This window comes from Panthera uncia, chromosome A2 (genome assembly GCF_023721935.1).
Source record: "Panthera uncia isolate 11264 chromosome A2, Puncia_PCG_1.0, whole genome shotgun sequence".
In the NCBI taxonomy this organism is placed as follows: Eukaryota; Metazoa; Chordata; class Mammalia; order Carnivora; family Felidae; genus Panthera; species Panthera uncia.
Genome location: NC_064816.1, coordinates 135,825,187 through 135,840,640, shown reverse-complemented (window position 1 = coordinate 135,840,640; position 15,454 = coordinate 135,825,187). Strand labels below are relative to the sequence as shown.

Genomic DNA, 15,454 nt, shown 5'->3' with positions numbered 1-15,454 from the left:
TGCCCCTCCCCCGTTCATGCTCTGTCTCTCTCTGTCTCAAAAATAAATAAATGTTAAAAAAAAATTTTTTTTAACTTAAAACTTAAGGCAAATTTGATTAAATTTTTCCACATTCAGTTGACAGACTATTCTGTGGCTTTAAAGATGATACTCAAATAATATCGGTGAGGATTATGAAATAGCATGAAAACTACTTACAACATGGTTAAGTGAAAAGCACAGGATGTAAAATTATGCATATGTCATTATTACAATCATGTAAAAAAAGTCTTTAGAAGAAATGCTAAAAAAAAATATACCAAAAGTTGCCAATATATGTTACAGTGATTATTGGTGACCTCCCTTATTTTTTCTATTTTCCAAATTTTCTATTATGTGATTATATCAACTTTGATTTGGAAAAAATCTTAATTTTTAAGAAGTTAATCTGTGTGGGGCGCCTGGGTAGCTTAGTCGATTAAGCAACCGACTTCAGCTCAGGTCATGATCTCATAGTTCATGAGTTCGAGCCCCGTGTCAGGCTCTGTGCTGACAACTCAGAGCCTGGAGCCTGCTTTGAATTCTGTGTCTCCGTCTTTCTCTGCCCCTCCCCCGCTCATGTTTGGTCTCTCTCTCCTTCAAAAATGAATAAACATTTTAAAAAAAATTAAAAAAAGAAGTTAATCTGTGCAATGATATTTTTAATTCATAGTATTATAAAAGGTTTTTATGTCATTTTGTTTGTATTTCACATTTAGAAATTGAACCCTAACCATGTCGGTAACTTTGACAAGCTGGACCTGGAATTCAAACAGCACACCTGGGCTGCAAATGTTTCTAGAAAGGGAGAAGAAGTGGAGGAGGCTAAATCAATTCTCATGCCTCCAAAATAGCATCATACCTATCTTGGGTTTACCTTTGGAGGAGATTTTCTCCAGGGGAAGGAAATCCTATCAATTGTACATGCCTCTCAAGAGAACACAGTGCATAAGTGGTTATAAACAGAACGTAACATCAGAAAGAGGAAACTACCCAAGACCCTGTTTTATCATAAGTGTTTCCATTACTTTGGTGATCAAGGGAGATACTTGAAGATTAGCAACATATATTAAGAGCCAAAGTATGCATGGGACATGCTATTCCATTTACTCTGCAGAATAATTCACTGAGGTGAGAATTATATTATCAAATGTCAGCAAGAAAATGGGAAATATAAATAACTTGCCCAGAGTCACACGTCCAGATGGGTAATGAAACCACGATTCAAATTAAGTTCAAATTGACCTTATAACCACACTGCTCAAAACTTATATATGGGGACAAAATATCAAATATTTATTGGTAGGACCCCTTCCCAATAGCACTTCTAGGTCTCTTAACTGTTTATTAAATATTTCTTTTAGTGATGACTTTTGCTCGCAAAGACACAAACCACCTTTTTATTAGCAAAACATCAATTTCTGGATCTAGAGCAATGTCAGTCTAGGCAAGTGTGGATACTATTCTGAAGCCTTTCACAGTATTTACATTGCCAGGGTCTGTAAGAGAAGGACTCATAGTGGGTGAGAGAAGCACCATATTAGAAGAGACGGCTTTGTAATGAATTGGGAACAGCTCCCCTTGCCTCAATCTCTGCACCCCTATGAGAAGTCACACCAGGACCTGGTTCTGTGCTCAGTGAGCTCAGGTGGGGAAGAGAAGCCCAGTGTGAACGTAAGGCTGGAACAGACACTCTGCATTTGGTCCTCTTCAGTAGACTGAGTGACCAGTTCATACCCTGCAGTGTCCTCTTCTGTTGAATCAGATAATTAGTAATCTGTCCTTAATGAATTGCTAGCCAGAGGGGCGCCTGGGTGGCTCAGTCGGTTGAGCGTCCGACTTTGGCTCAGGTCATGGACTCACGTTTCATGAGTTCGAGCCCCGCATTGGGCTCTGTGCTGACAGCTTGGAGCCTGGAGCCTGCTTCGAATTCTGTGTCTCCCTCTCTCTGTGCCCCTCCCCTGCTCACACTCTGTCTCTCTCTTTCTCAAAAATAAAGATTAAAAAAAATTTTTTTTAATAAATTGCTAGCCAGAAAAAACAGTCTTTGAAACCAATAATTAAATATATGTGTGTACACACACACACACACACACACACGTTCATATAAAGACTAAAATATACTAGCTCCGGTTTAAACACAACTTAAACATTCCAGTAATGAAGAAGAGTGCATTGATTTTATTCCTGGATCTGGTTTCTCAGCCAAATCGGAGTCAAATAAAGCAGCATGTTCCTGCTTATGTTAAGTGACATACATAATGTCTACTTATGATACTTCTCAATGGATTTCATAAGAGAAAAAAACTGTCCTAAGTTTCCTCTCTTCTCTGAGTGATTACAGGCCATACAATTCCCTTTAAACTCAATTATCTCACAACCAACTGCTTTGATAACCTGCTAAAACCAGCAGGCATAGTGTTATCAGTGAGCCGGAAAAAGAGAAAACCCCAGAGCAGCCATCCAGCGTCTTCGTTTCTCTGCAGTCAGCTCCTTCGTATCCCTGATAACAGTGACAGGAAAATTTCTCCTCCATCACTTCCAGGTCTGTATCAGATGCTTTTCCTTTCACAGTAAATTCTCCATCCTCGGAGGCTTCTATGTGGTAATTTGCAGGGTTCAAGTGAAGGTAATCCGGAGAGTTCCATATCTTCCTTATGCATCTCCCGTTACTCTGGCAGAGGTGAAGGCTGCATACCTCAGCAGCTCTGGTCACGTTGACTATGTAGCACCCTAAGTCAGAGCTCACATACTGCTTCACCTTTGTACAGTTACCCTAGAAATGCAGAAACGAACGGGTTTAGTGTTCTTTCTGGCACCGGGAGGGTTAGAACATCTATGCCCACGAGGCAGTTCTTTGGACTCGAGTGACACCTAACATCTTGGCGTCAGTGGTTGATCTCTTAGGCTCAGGTGCTGTAACACAGGGGATCTAGATCAGAAAAGATGAAAGGTCCAAGGGGCAGGAGATGGAACATTTGTTACACTAGGGGCTAAGCAACTGAACTTGCAAATGGGCCCCAGGGTCAGCATATAATGACCTTGCCTGCTTCCAATTTACATCTTCTTTTTCTCCCTCTAGCTCCCAAGTTAATGCATGTGAAAAAAAAGAACAAACCTAAATTAGAAATCATGCCACAGCTGCTGTCCTCTGGCCACCTTTTGGGTGTTGTGGTACCTTTCATGGTTGTGTAGGAACCTGAATCCTCATATTCTACCGATTTATTGTCAACCTGTAGCTTCCTGGATTTTCCTGTTAATTATGCTCAAATATCAACTGCCCTGGCTTCTAGACTTCTAGAATTTGTGTATACAATTCAAACACAAGAAAGCTTAGAAGGATGACTAGATCTTTTTTTTGTGGTTCCATTATGTGTTCTAAACAGAGACCACCTGGTTTATGCACTTCCTGCATTAAACTTCCTGATGAAGTGCTTCTCGTGAGTCATATGGGCTGGAGGAGAACTATCACACCTGGAGAGTCAGGAATTCCTTTTCTACCTAATTCCCATTTCTACCTAATTCTCCTATTGGACAGAGGAGACCTAACCTTATATTATCACAGCTTCATGAAAGATATCTTGGCAGCAACAAGCTGAGCCTTTGAAATTCTGAGAATAATATCAGATCATCATGAACTTGCAAAAAATTCAATTTAACAAAGTTTTGAGGATACAAGTATTACAATTCCAGGAAAATGTATCACACTATAGAGATATAAACAAACAACATCTGGAAATACAGAAGAGATTGTGACTAATGTGAATTGGGGAAAACTAGGAAGACTTCTTCGAGTAAGATGTGAACTGGGAGAAATTTGAAGAGACATATAAATCTCATTTTAAACGCTCTTAATTTTTAGCTAATTTCCCCATAGAGGACAAATACGTTCAATGTGGAGATTAAAAAGATACCATCTGTTCCTTCTTCTCAAAATAGGATATAGCACATTTAATAGTAGTTAAATGGAAGGGCTTCGGAGTCAAACTCTGGTTAATGCCAGCTTCACCATTAACTAGCCTAACTAGATGTTACTCTAGTTGGATTTCCTCTCTTGTGTCTTCCTCTATAAATGAGGATGGTAGGCCCTACCTCATAAGGGTTATTATGACCAGTAAGTAACTAAGTCCAAAACAAAGAGCATTTAGCACAACCGTAGCCTATAAATGAATGGTTAAAAAATGTCAGTATTCTGATTACTATCTTAACAAATGTTAATAATATTATTGAGCACCTTCTATGTGTTGGGCACCGATTCGGACTTAAATTCTAAAGCTGGTTTATTGTGGGAGCCAGGAGAGTTGCAACTGGAGTTAGCTCTAGAAGAAAAGAACAAATACTTTAAATAATATTAACTATGCCTTTGAGGTACTGCCTTACCTCAGATGAAGTTAAGTTCATGTCTCCCCAGATAACAATGCCTGCAGCTCCCAAGGCAGCACTTTCTCCGATAGTACCGATTAGATCTTGCTAGATTGAAGAGAGTAGAGTTTATTATTCATTTGGATATAAAACAGCGTGCCAGGGATTAGGGTTGGAGGCTGAGTTCATTATAATAGGATGATTTTCCACTCTTTTTAAGACTTTATTTTTAAGTAATTTCTACACCCGTGGGGCTCGAATTCACAACCCTGAGATCAATGTGCAAGGGTTGCACACTTCACCAACGGAGCCAGCCAAGCATCCTTATTCTCCACTTTCTTAGAGTAACACACATATTGAATGAACCAAGGCTCAAAAATTACACTCCATAATCATATGGAAAAACGTTAAATATTTTTGAAGAAGAACTTGCATTTTGCCAAACAAGGTATTATTTCGATGACAATCAGCCTGTAAATAGCCACCAGAAGCTGTTTGATCGAAGTCAACTAGGGGCACGTGCACACAAACCAGCCTTATGTACATGACCCAGAGTGTTACAAAAGTGTTTGCTTCTCTAAATGTGAAGAATACCTCACCTTCCTTTTGGCTAAATTCTCTTTCCAGTGTGCAACGCCCCCCTCCCCTTCCTGAGAACTTCCCCCCCCCAACCCCCCGCAGTGACTCAGAGGGGTTTTGTGTCACTTGGATCCCAAGGCCAGGCAAAGTAACATAGTATTAAGGACCTGCAGGCTCTGATTTGGTCCAGCCCTTATATTTGGTCTCCGAAATTATTTGTGTATCATTTCAAAGTATCTGATTTAATGGGCCTTATTTGTGATTCATCTAGTCGTGGCCTTTTTCTCAATATGGTTAAGGTAAACAAAAATAGAATCTCACCAGGGGTATTTGGGTTTTGTAATCCTAAAAGATTATTGTTTTAGTGTTTAAAGATTAACATGAAGCAAGGCCATTTCAGAAGGAAATTAGGATTTAAAGGTATGAAGTTGTGTTACGGGAACTGGTCTGGATCACCCGGCAGAAGAACCAAGCAGCATTCAGAGATCTTGGAAGGCAGGAGGAGGTTTATTTTACACTGGTGGGCTCAGAGGAGATCATTCTCCAGACGTTTGAGCCCAGAGCATCAACAGAGGGGACAATTTGCGGTCTGTTACTTCTGCATTCCTCATTAGTAGTAATTTGGTGCCTGAGGCAAACAGGGTGGGAACAAGAACCTGGAAGGGAAGTCTTCAGGCAGGGGCTGAAATTTCCTTATCAGTCCTGTTGGCCATCATATAACGGATTTTTCCCTAACAGTTGTTTTTCTAATTTAAGTTCCTATGGTAGGCTTCCTAAATAAAGTTACTAAATTATAGTATACTCTCCCACTGTTTAAGATACTAAGCATTCAGGGGTGCCTGGGTGGCTCCGTCAGTTAGGCATCCAACTCTTGATTTTGGCGTGGGTCATGATCTCACAGTTCGTGAGTTCAAGCCCCGTGTGGTCGAGCTCTGTGCTGAGAGTGCGGACCCTGTTGTCATTCTCTGTCTCTGTCTCAAAATAAATAAATAAACTTTAAAAAACAAAAAAAGATACTAAGCATTCACCTTTTACTCCAAGGATGAATTTCCACCAACTATATGCTGGAAAATGTAACTGGATGATTTGGTGGGAAATAAAACCAGAACTTTATAATTGAATTTTACCTGGGGCATTTTATATTAATATCGACACTTGAGAGATAAATCTTATCTGACACTCTTATAGTCCACTCAAATTGAAGTCTTTACAATCTCATTTTTTTAAGTTTTTTTTTTTTCCTGGAAATCTTCAAAAAAGGAAGAGATTTTGGTTTGAACTAATTTCTCTTTCAGGCTCACATCTGTTTCCATTTCTGTGACCACAGTGTCTGCTGAATAGGTCAGACCTGACATAACAAGAAAGGAAGGAGTTTCATGAGGCTCTAATGAGTTAGCGGAAGTGAAATGGTTTTGAAGATTATCTATGATATGATGAATATAGGACAGAGGAGGAGCCAGCCACGTGGTGCCCAGAAGGAGTACTCTACTGGGTCCGTGTCCATTGCCTCCTTTGGCAAAGATATAATGGAGTAGGACTCCTCCCTCCACTCACTTTGAATGCAATGAAGCCATATTCACACGATGTAATCAGAGGGGTCAAAATCTCCCAATGGCCTTCCATGAATTCCTGTTACCTGTATGTTACACCCTTTCCAGGTGTCTTAGTTCTTGACTCTTCCAGTTTTTTTCAGTCTTTGTTCTCTTTGCTTTTAAGTTTTGGAGGTTTCTATTGAGATATCCTTTGGCTCAGAAAGTCTTTCCCCAGCCATGTGCAGTTTACTAAATAAACTCGTCAAAGACATTCTTCATTTCTATTACAGTGTTTTTGATCTCTAGCATTTCTTTTTGATTCTTCCTTAGAATTTCCATCTCTGTGCTTACATTGCCCACCTGTTTTTGCATGCTTTCTACTTTATCCATTAGAGCCCTTTGTATGTTCATTACAGTTGATTTAAGTTTCCAGTCTGATAATTCCAACATCCCTGCCATAGCTGAGTCTGGTTCTGATGCTTGCTCTGTCTCTTCGAATTCTGTTTTTGCCTTTTAGAATGTCTTGTAGCTTTTTTTTTTTTTTTTTTTTGATGGCTAGACATGATTTAATCTTTTCTTGATAGGTAAATAGCTCATAAAAGGAACTGCTATAAATAGGCACTTAGTAATGTGTTAGTAAGATGTAGGGGGAATGGAAGGGTTCTATAGTCCTATGATTAAGTCTCAGTCTTTTAGTGAGCTTTTGCCTCTGGACTGTGAAATTCACAAGCTGATCAGTTATGTTTCCCCCTTCTCAGGTAGGATGGGGTTAGAGCAGGGCATTTGCCTTCTCCCTAGTGGAAGACTAGAGCCAACTAGAGTTGAGTATTTCCCTTCCACTAGTTCACTTAGTCTCTGGTAAGTCCCCAGGGGGTTTGGCTCTGGTTAAAATAGCTTCTCCTGATGGCAGACCTTGTTAACAAGAATAAAAGGCTCTGGGGCAGCTGGGTGGCTCAGTCGGTTAAGCATCCGACTCTTGATTTCAGCTCAGGTCATGATCTCACAGTTCCTGAGATCAAGCCCCATGTCAGCAAGGAGCCTACTTGGGATTCTCTCTCTGCCTGTCCCCTGCTCTCTCTGTCTCCCTCAAAATAAATTTTAAAAAACTTACAGCAACAACAAAAAAGAACAAAAGGCTCTCAAGTATTCAAAATGGTTCTTTTCCTCCTCCTCCCTACCAGATGCATGAGATTTTTCTGTGATATTCACTGTGAGTACTTGATAAGCTTTTGGAGGTAGAACTCACAAAAGTATATCCCCCCTACCCATGACTGAGTCCCCTGGACTTCACACTGAGCCTCCAGCAATTCGTCAATTATAGTTCAGGTTTCCCAACTCTGGCAGTGGTCCCCACAGAGGTTTCTGACCTAATAAGCTGTGATTCTCTATACTCACCTATCTGCCTAACTTTGAGGGCAGCAATTGGCTCTGTGTCCTCACTTCTCTTTGAATCTAAGAGGGGTTGATTTTTCAGTTTGTTTTGCTTTTTACTTTTTAGGATGGAGTGGCAACGTCCAAGCTTCTTACCATGCTGAGCTGGAAACCCCAAATCTCCCATGAATTCCTTTGGGTTAAAGCATTGTTATCAGAGGAAAGAGGGAGACACAGCATTTGCATTTCATATTGATAGTTATTGATCCATACTCAGCAAGTAAGGAAGCTGCAGGTGTTTGTGGTGAAACCCACACCTTCCCAAGTTGATTATCAGTTGGGAATGTTAGTTTCTTCCCAATGTGTCCTTTAGCATCATTATCAGAGTAGAGTTTATTGGAAGGGATTCAAAATGGCAAGTCTTCATGCACATGTTGACTGGAGATGAGGAGTCAATGCCAGATATTAATGCAAATTTGTCTACCAAATTAGCCCACTGTCACCTAGCTGAGAGCAGGGTGTTGAATGAATCACAGAGCGGCTATGTTTGAGGACCAAAAGAGCAAGGGTACTTTTCAGTGAGGGAAGTCACAGGTAAGATGCCTCTGGGAATACACAGGGACCACATGAGAGCATGAGCCACATGAGGGATGTCATACAAAAGAAGAAATAAGACAATAGTGCATGATGTAACAGCAACAAATCTTCCAGGCCAGGTCCTAGTGTTTTCTCCATACTCGGGTTTCATTGCCTGATGCTCAGCACAGTGCATGTAAGGAAGGTGCCCACTGTGGGAAACTGGAACATCACTAATGAGCTTCCCTTGGTGCACCAGCAGAGGGAAGGTTAATTAATTTTAGAGAAAAACATCTTTAAATCTATTAGTCAAGAAAAGTCCTTTCATTATTTTTTAAAACATAGCATCAAGTTATATTTAGGTTGTGTAGATGTAAGTAGCATAGACAATCTTTCATGTGAAATAAGGTGCTAACTGCCCCTATGTCATCCCATCAAGCAATGGCTGCTGACTGAGATTCCATTCCTACATATTCCCTTTCCGAGTTTAAGGCTTCAGTACCTGTTCAAAAGTGACAGCTATACCACATATATTTTTGTAGTGCCTCAAATTTTCATATACAATGTTCTCATTTGATTTTCATAATACTCCTGATAGGTAGGTAGGGCAGGTAATACTGTCCCATTTTATAGATTAAAACAATGAGGCACTGAGGTCTGACAGCTTAAGAAATTTGCTACTTATTGATAAATTGTTTTTCTAATCCTAACTGTAGTAAAACCTTGGTTTGCAAGCATAATTCTTTCCAGAAACATGCTTGTAATCCAAAGCACTTGTATATCAAACCCTCCAGAGAGACGAAGGTTATTGTGTAGGACGACTTGCACCATCACTAATGGATGTTGACTATAGTTTAGTATTAATAAATTCTTGCCATATGTTCTATTTAATGTAACTGGAAATAAGGCAGCAGAGGAAATGGTCTCTATCTGCAGGTAGCCTGACCTAGAATGAAGCAAAGCATTCCTAAGCTTACTCTTGAAGGGAAAAGCAAAGAACTGTCCATAGGTACATTGAATTGACGAAAAATACACGAGTGCCAGTTGTGGGCACCTTCCAACGTTCTGAAAAATCACTGATTTCTGCCAAACAACGCAGCCTGAGACCGACCATCGGAGCATGGGAAATGACTGCCCACATCCCTGCAGAGAGAGAGAGAGAGAGAGACTGAGAGAGAGAGAGAGACCCATTGGCTCAGTTGTGATCATATGAAATTGGGCATCATGTACTACTCGTATGGCAAGACATCACTCGTTTATCAAGTTAAAATTTATTAGAAAAGTTTGCTTGTCTTGAGGAACACTCACAGAACAAGTTACCTACAATCCAAGGTTTTACTGTATATGCGTGTGTACACATGTACAAACACACACATACACACACACTCTCTAAAGTGCGGATATCTAGGTGCCTGGCTGGTTCAGTCAGTGGAGCATAAAACTCTTGATCTCAGGGTTTTAAGTTCGAGCCCTACAGTGGGTGTAAAGATTACTTAAAACTAAAATATCTTTGGGGTGCCTGGGTGGCTTGGTCCGTTAAGCGTCTGACTTCAGCTCAGGTCATAATCTCATGGTTCATGGTTTCGAGCCCCACATCAGGCTCTCTGTTGTCAGCACGGAGCCCACTTTGGGTCCTCTGCCCTCTCTCTCTCTGCCCCTTCCCCACTCATTCTCTCTCTCACTCTCTCTCAAAAATAAATAAATAATCTTAAAAAGAATACAGTGCAGATATCTTTGAGAGGATTGGACATGGAAGCCATTATTAGTCACTTATGATTTGGTATAAATGAATATCAGGTTTTTAAAAATTTGTGGGCAGAATTTTTATGGAGAATACAGTAAAATGGTGGGTAAATTGAGGGTTTAAAACATTTGGAAATACCTTGCCATTCCGAAAGTTTTCAGAATGATACAGAATGAGTCCTGGGACTGCCAAAGAGAACTGTTGCTAGATGAGACCCTAACTGTTGTTCCTTCTTTACTTAGAACAAGTATTTCTGAGGCTGTGCCTACTCAAGGAAACTTATCTAGGTTTACAGACTGTGCAGAATGTACCAATAGTCTAAACTAATCTTTTGAAATGAACACTTTGTCCCTTAAAGTTTGTTGTTTCTTCCAAAAGTGAATTTATTATCACTAAAGATAGAAACTTGTTTGAGCCAAATATAGAAAACGAAACGAAGTTTCATAGAAGAAAGTAGTATTTAAGCTCCAGGGTCAAGACTATTTTGTAAAGATCTAGATAACTTTGTAAACCTACCAGGCAGTACTGATTTCCTATCATCCTTGATCATTTGTTGCTGACTTTTCTGGGAAGTACAAATACCAGTTCACAATAGAGATTTTTTTTTCCCTTACTCGTCTCATTAATGGCATCCAAGGCATAACATCTACCAAATCCTGATACATCGCGTCTTTTCCTCCTCTGAGGATTAAGCTGTACTCTCTAAAGGCACCATGGGGCGCCTGGGTGGCTCAGTTGGTTAAGCGACCGACTTCGGCTCAGGTCACGATCTCACGGTCCGTGAGTTCGAGCCCCGCGTCAGGCTCTGGGCCAGGCTCTGGGCTGATGGCTCAGAGCCTGGAGCCTGCTTCTGATTCTGTGTCTCCCTCTCTCTCTGCCCCTCCCCCGTTCATGCTCTGTCTCTCTCTGTCCCAAAAATAAAATAAAACGTTAAAAAATAAATAAACAAATAAAAATAAAGGCACCATACATGCCTAGTGGTCATGCTAAAGCCCTCACCTGGGTATGTCCTGAGCCTCCTCCTTTAGATATCTCACACTCAGAACATCTTTATATCTTAATACACGTTGGTGAATTGAAACTTGTAATGGTGGGAAAGGAAGAAGTGTGATAAACTCATAGTACCCAGTAATATCTTAAAATACCCATGTGAAAGCCTGAACAAGTCTCCAGTTTTCTTATCATAGAAAGTTTACACATAATTGCCCAAGTCCAACCATTAGAGTGGCATCCACTTTTAGATTTTTATCTCTAGAAGTTTCCATTTGAGTGACTACAGTAGCAAAGGGAGAAAAAGGGAGAGAAATTGGGCTGAAAATTCATCTATTTTAAAAGTTACCCTTATGGTTTGTGGGTAATGATGAGGTTTTTTGGGGGTGACAGTGGGGTTTGTGGGGTCCGGAGCCAATGACCAAGAAAGAATTCTTGAAGATGTCTTTGGTACAGAAAGGTGATTTTATTAAAGCACAGGGACAGGATCCATGGGCAGAAAGAGTTGCTGCCCCAGGACCATGAGGAGAAACTGGTTATATACTATGGAATTGGGGGTGGGGGGAAGTCCTGGGGAAGTTTCCAGTGAGATTTTCATATGCTAAAGAAGATTCCCAGGATACTGGAGGCCTAGCTATTGTCAAGCTAAGGCTGTTTTTCCCTTTAGGAAAGCATTAGCATTAAGACAGCAGGGAGTTCCTGGAGAAAGTTTTACTCTGCCAGCCTCAAGTATTTGTCAATGGGCTGCAGGTTATAAGGAAATTTAGTTTTCTATCTGCCATTTCCTCCTGCCTGTGTTTCCCACATCACTATGGAGGGGTGATGGAGACTTAGGTCCTGCAGACTATAAACTCTATCAGTTAACCCTTTGTTTTTCCCCTTTCCTTTGTTCTTGGGCAGCCAGGAGTGCCTGAGGACTATCACACATCTCCCACCTGATTGGCCGGGGGGGGGGGGGGGGGGGGGCAAGGGGAGGGCTAAATCCATAGAGCCACCTATTTTTGCAGATTCACCCTTAAGCCTCTTGAAAAAACTTTTTTCAGTTTAAAAAAATTATTAATTATGGTAAACAGACACATATAAAATTTATTACCCAAACCATTTCTAAAGGTAAAATTCAGTAGTGTTACATATATTCGCATTGTTGTGCCTCACACCTTTTATGAAAACTGGTATTATACATGAAAAGAAAAACTTTTTTTTTTCTCTTGACCTTAGATGGTGAGGCCAGAAGCAAGAATGCTTCCAATTACACTTCCACATGTGTGAGCAAAGTATTCCATTTTATTTTTTAACGTTTATTCATTTTTTGAGAGACAGAGTGTGAGTGGGGGAAGGGGCAGAGAGAGCCAGAGACAGAGAATCTGAAGCAGGTTCCAGGCTCTGAGTTGTCAGCACAGAGCCCCACGCGGGGCTCGAACTCACGAACTGCGAGATCATGACCTGAGCCGAAGTTGGACACTCAACCGACTGAGCCACCCAGGCACCCCTATTTATTTTTGAGAGAGAGAGAGAGACAGAGTGTGAGTGGGGGTAGGGGCAGAGAGAGTCGGGGACATAGAGAATCTGAAGCAGGCTCCAGGCTCCAAGATGTCAGCACAGAGCCTGAAGCCGGGCTCAAACTCACAAACCGGGAGATCATGACCTGAGCCAAAGGCGGACACTTAACCAACTGAGCTACCCAGGGGCCCCAAATTATTCCATTTTAAAACATCCTCCCTGATTTCCCAGCCTGTTTGCCACCAACCGTTTCAATAAAGGCCAATAGCGAGGGACGGTCATCAAAGCTGGGGAGGAGGCAATAATAGTTGTTATCACCTTTAAACCTTCCCTCCATACTATGTTCCTTAAAAGAATAATTCTAAATAAGATCATTAAAATTCAGTTTGCATAAGTAAAGAGTCTAAGAGGATGGCTAGTCAAAGAATTAGGCTCCTTTCTAAAAGACCACTAATTGGGAATTCTTCAATGAACATAATTAACAAAAGAAATGTTTCTTTTAGAGTTAGGGAGGAAATCCCCCCCACCCTCAGCAAGGGGTGTCTTACCTTAGAAAGAAAAAATAAAGGTTCCTCCCTGTAGCCTAGCCTTGTGTAAACGAACACAGGCAGAGCGTAATCGTGGGATGTCATGGTGGAGATCCTCATGGATTCGTGCACCCGAAATTGCGAGAAGCGCAAAATGTTTTCGTTGTCTCCGAGAGATTTTTTGACACCAATAGAAGGATACAAAGCAGCACTGCTATTCCAGAGCCAAGAGAGCTCATTGTTTCTCAACACTTCCTCTTCCGGGCATGACCCAGTATAATTCGGGGCATAAACATTATAATTGTGGCAATCAGGATATAAATAATAACCCCATAGGCCCTTGGGTCTACTCTTCATTCCCAATTCGATGGTTTCCTTCATGAAAGCTTTTGCACTTTCTTCAAATGTTGCTTTGGCTAAATATTCAATATCAGTAGTTGATACATTCTCTTGCATATCAGAAATCAGCTTTCTTGACTTCTGTCTGTAGACGTCTTTTGTGTTCCAGTTACGGGCCCACTGGGGTCGCCAATATTCCCAGTCGATAACAGCAAGTCCACTGAAATCTTCAGCAGGGATGTAATAATTAATATCTTGGCCAGCTTTCTCTAGATGTACTTGCAAACTTATGTTCTGAGGGAGACCCCCATTAATGGGAACCCCCTGTGATGTATACCATGGATAGTATCCCAATCTGTTGACGTAAAATATGGTGACATTTTGTCCCCTGGCCTTGGCCAGTGGGCTTCCAATCACCTGAAACATTTTCAAATTTAGTCTTATATTGTATTTTATCAAACACTGATCCGTTGGAGCATTCCAAGCAGCTATAAAAGGTTTCCTTTGATAAATTGGAAGTCGGGCAGGTTTTAGAGAAGAGATAGACTTCAGAATAAAGAATATGAGCAGCCATGATGTGAGATGTATTGGTTGAACAACACAAAACCTTAATTGTCCTTCCGATAATACTTTCATGATAAGATAAAACCTTATCTTCCGCCTTAAGGTACTGTGGAAGACCTGTAGGGAGAAGTAATTTTCTATTAGTGATAATTTTGAGGAAAAAGACTCAAATACTGGTAGATTATTAGATTTTAAAGACGACTATACATAAATTGAGATACAGAAGCAAGTGTAGTGACTGAGTTTCCATTCAGGGGCAAGCAATGCAATTCAATAAAAATTCATGGAACTTCAGACCCTATGCCCAGAATACAAAGTGAATAAGATGTGGTTATTCACTTGTGGTTGCTCTTGAAAAAGCTTATGATCAAATAAAAATGTAAAATTATACCCATTATCATTTTTGAAAAGTCATCAAATCCTAGGCATTAAGCTTAAGTACTTTATAAAAAATTCATCTCATTTAATCTTATAATAACTTTGTATTATCTCACTAAGCCAAAAATGTTGAGATGCTTTCCCAGCCTTCCTTGCAGCTAGGGTGCTGATATGCAATCGCAGTCAGGATCCATCCTACTCTGGACTTTGAATTGAGATCTTGGGAATCAAAAAGCCTGAAAGGTGGTGGGGCCAGAAATTCCGGCGTCCATAAATGGCAGGGCCTCTCAGGGGCATTCAGAACCTGCTATCCATGGTGTTGGTGTTAAGTGGCAGGATTGTCCTTATGGGACAGCACTTCTCTGCTCAAGTCAGTGAGGTTTTGTTTTGGTTCGTTACAACCAGGAAGTCTGGCTGACGGAGGTTTTTTTCCATGGAATCTGTGGCTTTTGAGTATTTCCGTCCGCAAAGCGGTGTGCTGCATATTGTATGTAATTATCATTTTTAGCCGCTAGATGTCACCAGCTAAACCGTATAGCATTTGTGAGACCTAGGACACTGAGGCAAGCCAAAATTTAAAATGATTTATGAAAAATAGAAAACCTGAACAGACCAGTTACTAAAATAATGTGTAAAACTTTATTCAAAGACGTTTAAGAAGTGCTAAGTAAATGGATATAAGCAAAATATCAGTTTGGGGGCACCTAGGTATCTCAGTCAGTTGAGCTACCTGACTTTTGGCTCAGGGCAAGATCTCTCAGTTGGTGGGTTCGACCCTCTCATCAGGATCCCTGTTGTCAGTGCAAAGCCCACTTCAGATCCTCTGACCCTCTCTTTCTCTGCACCTCCCCCACTCACACTGTCTCTCTCAAAAATAAAAAATAAACATTAAAATATGTGTGTATATATATGTGTATATATATATATATATAAGTTTTTAAGAATTATGGAGGTATTTTCTTCATCTGTGAATT

General features: G+C 40.6%; 1 protein-coding gene across 1 annotated transcript; it reads right to left on the bottom strand.

The window, feature by feature from the left end:
- Positions 1 to 2,232: 2,232 nt before the first annotated feature.
- LOC125931013 (hyaluronidase-4) lies at positions 2,233 to 14,213 on the bottom strand. Its single transcript, XM_049643156.1, has 3 exons — positions 13,221 to 14,213; positions 4,399 to 4,488; positions 2,233 to 2,794 (listed from the first exon to the last, which is right to left on the bottom strand). The coding sequence occupies exons 1-3, from the start codon at positions 14,172 to 14,174 to the stop codon at positions 2,393 to 2,395; spliced, it is 1,446 nt and encodes a 481-aa protein (XP_049499113.1). The 5' UTR covers positions 14,175 to 14,213; the 3' UTR covers positions 2,233 to 2,392.
- Between the last annotated feature and the right edge of the window lie 1,241 nt (positions 14,214 to 15,454).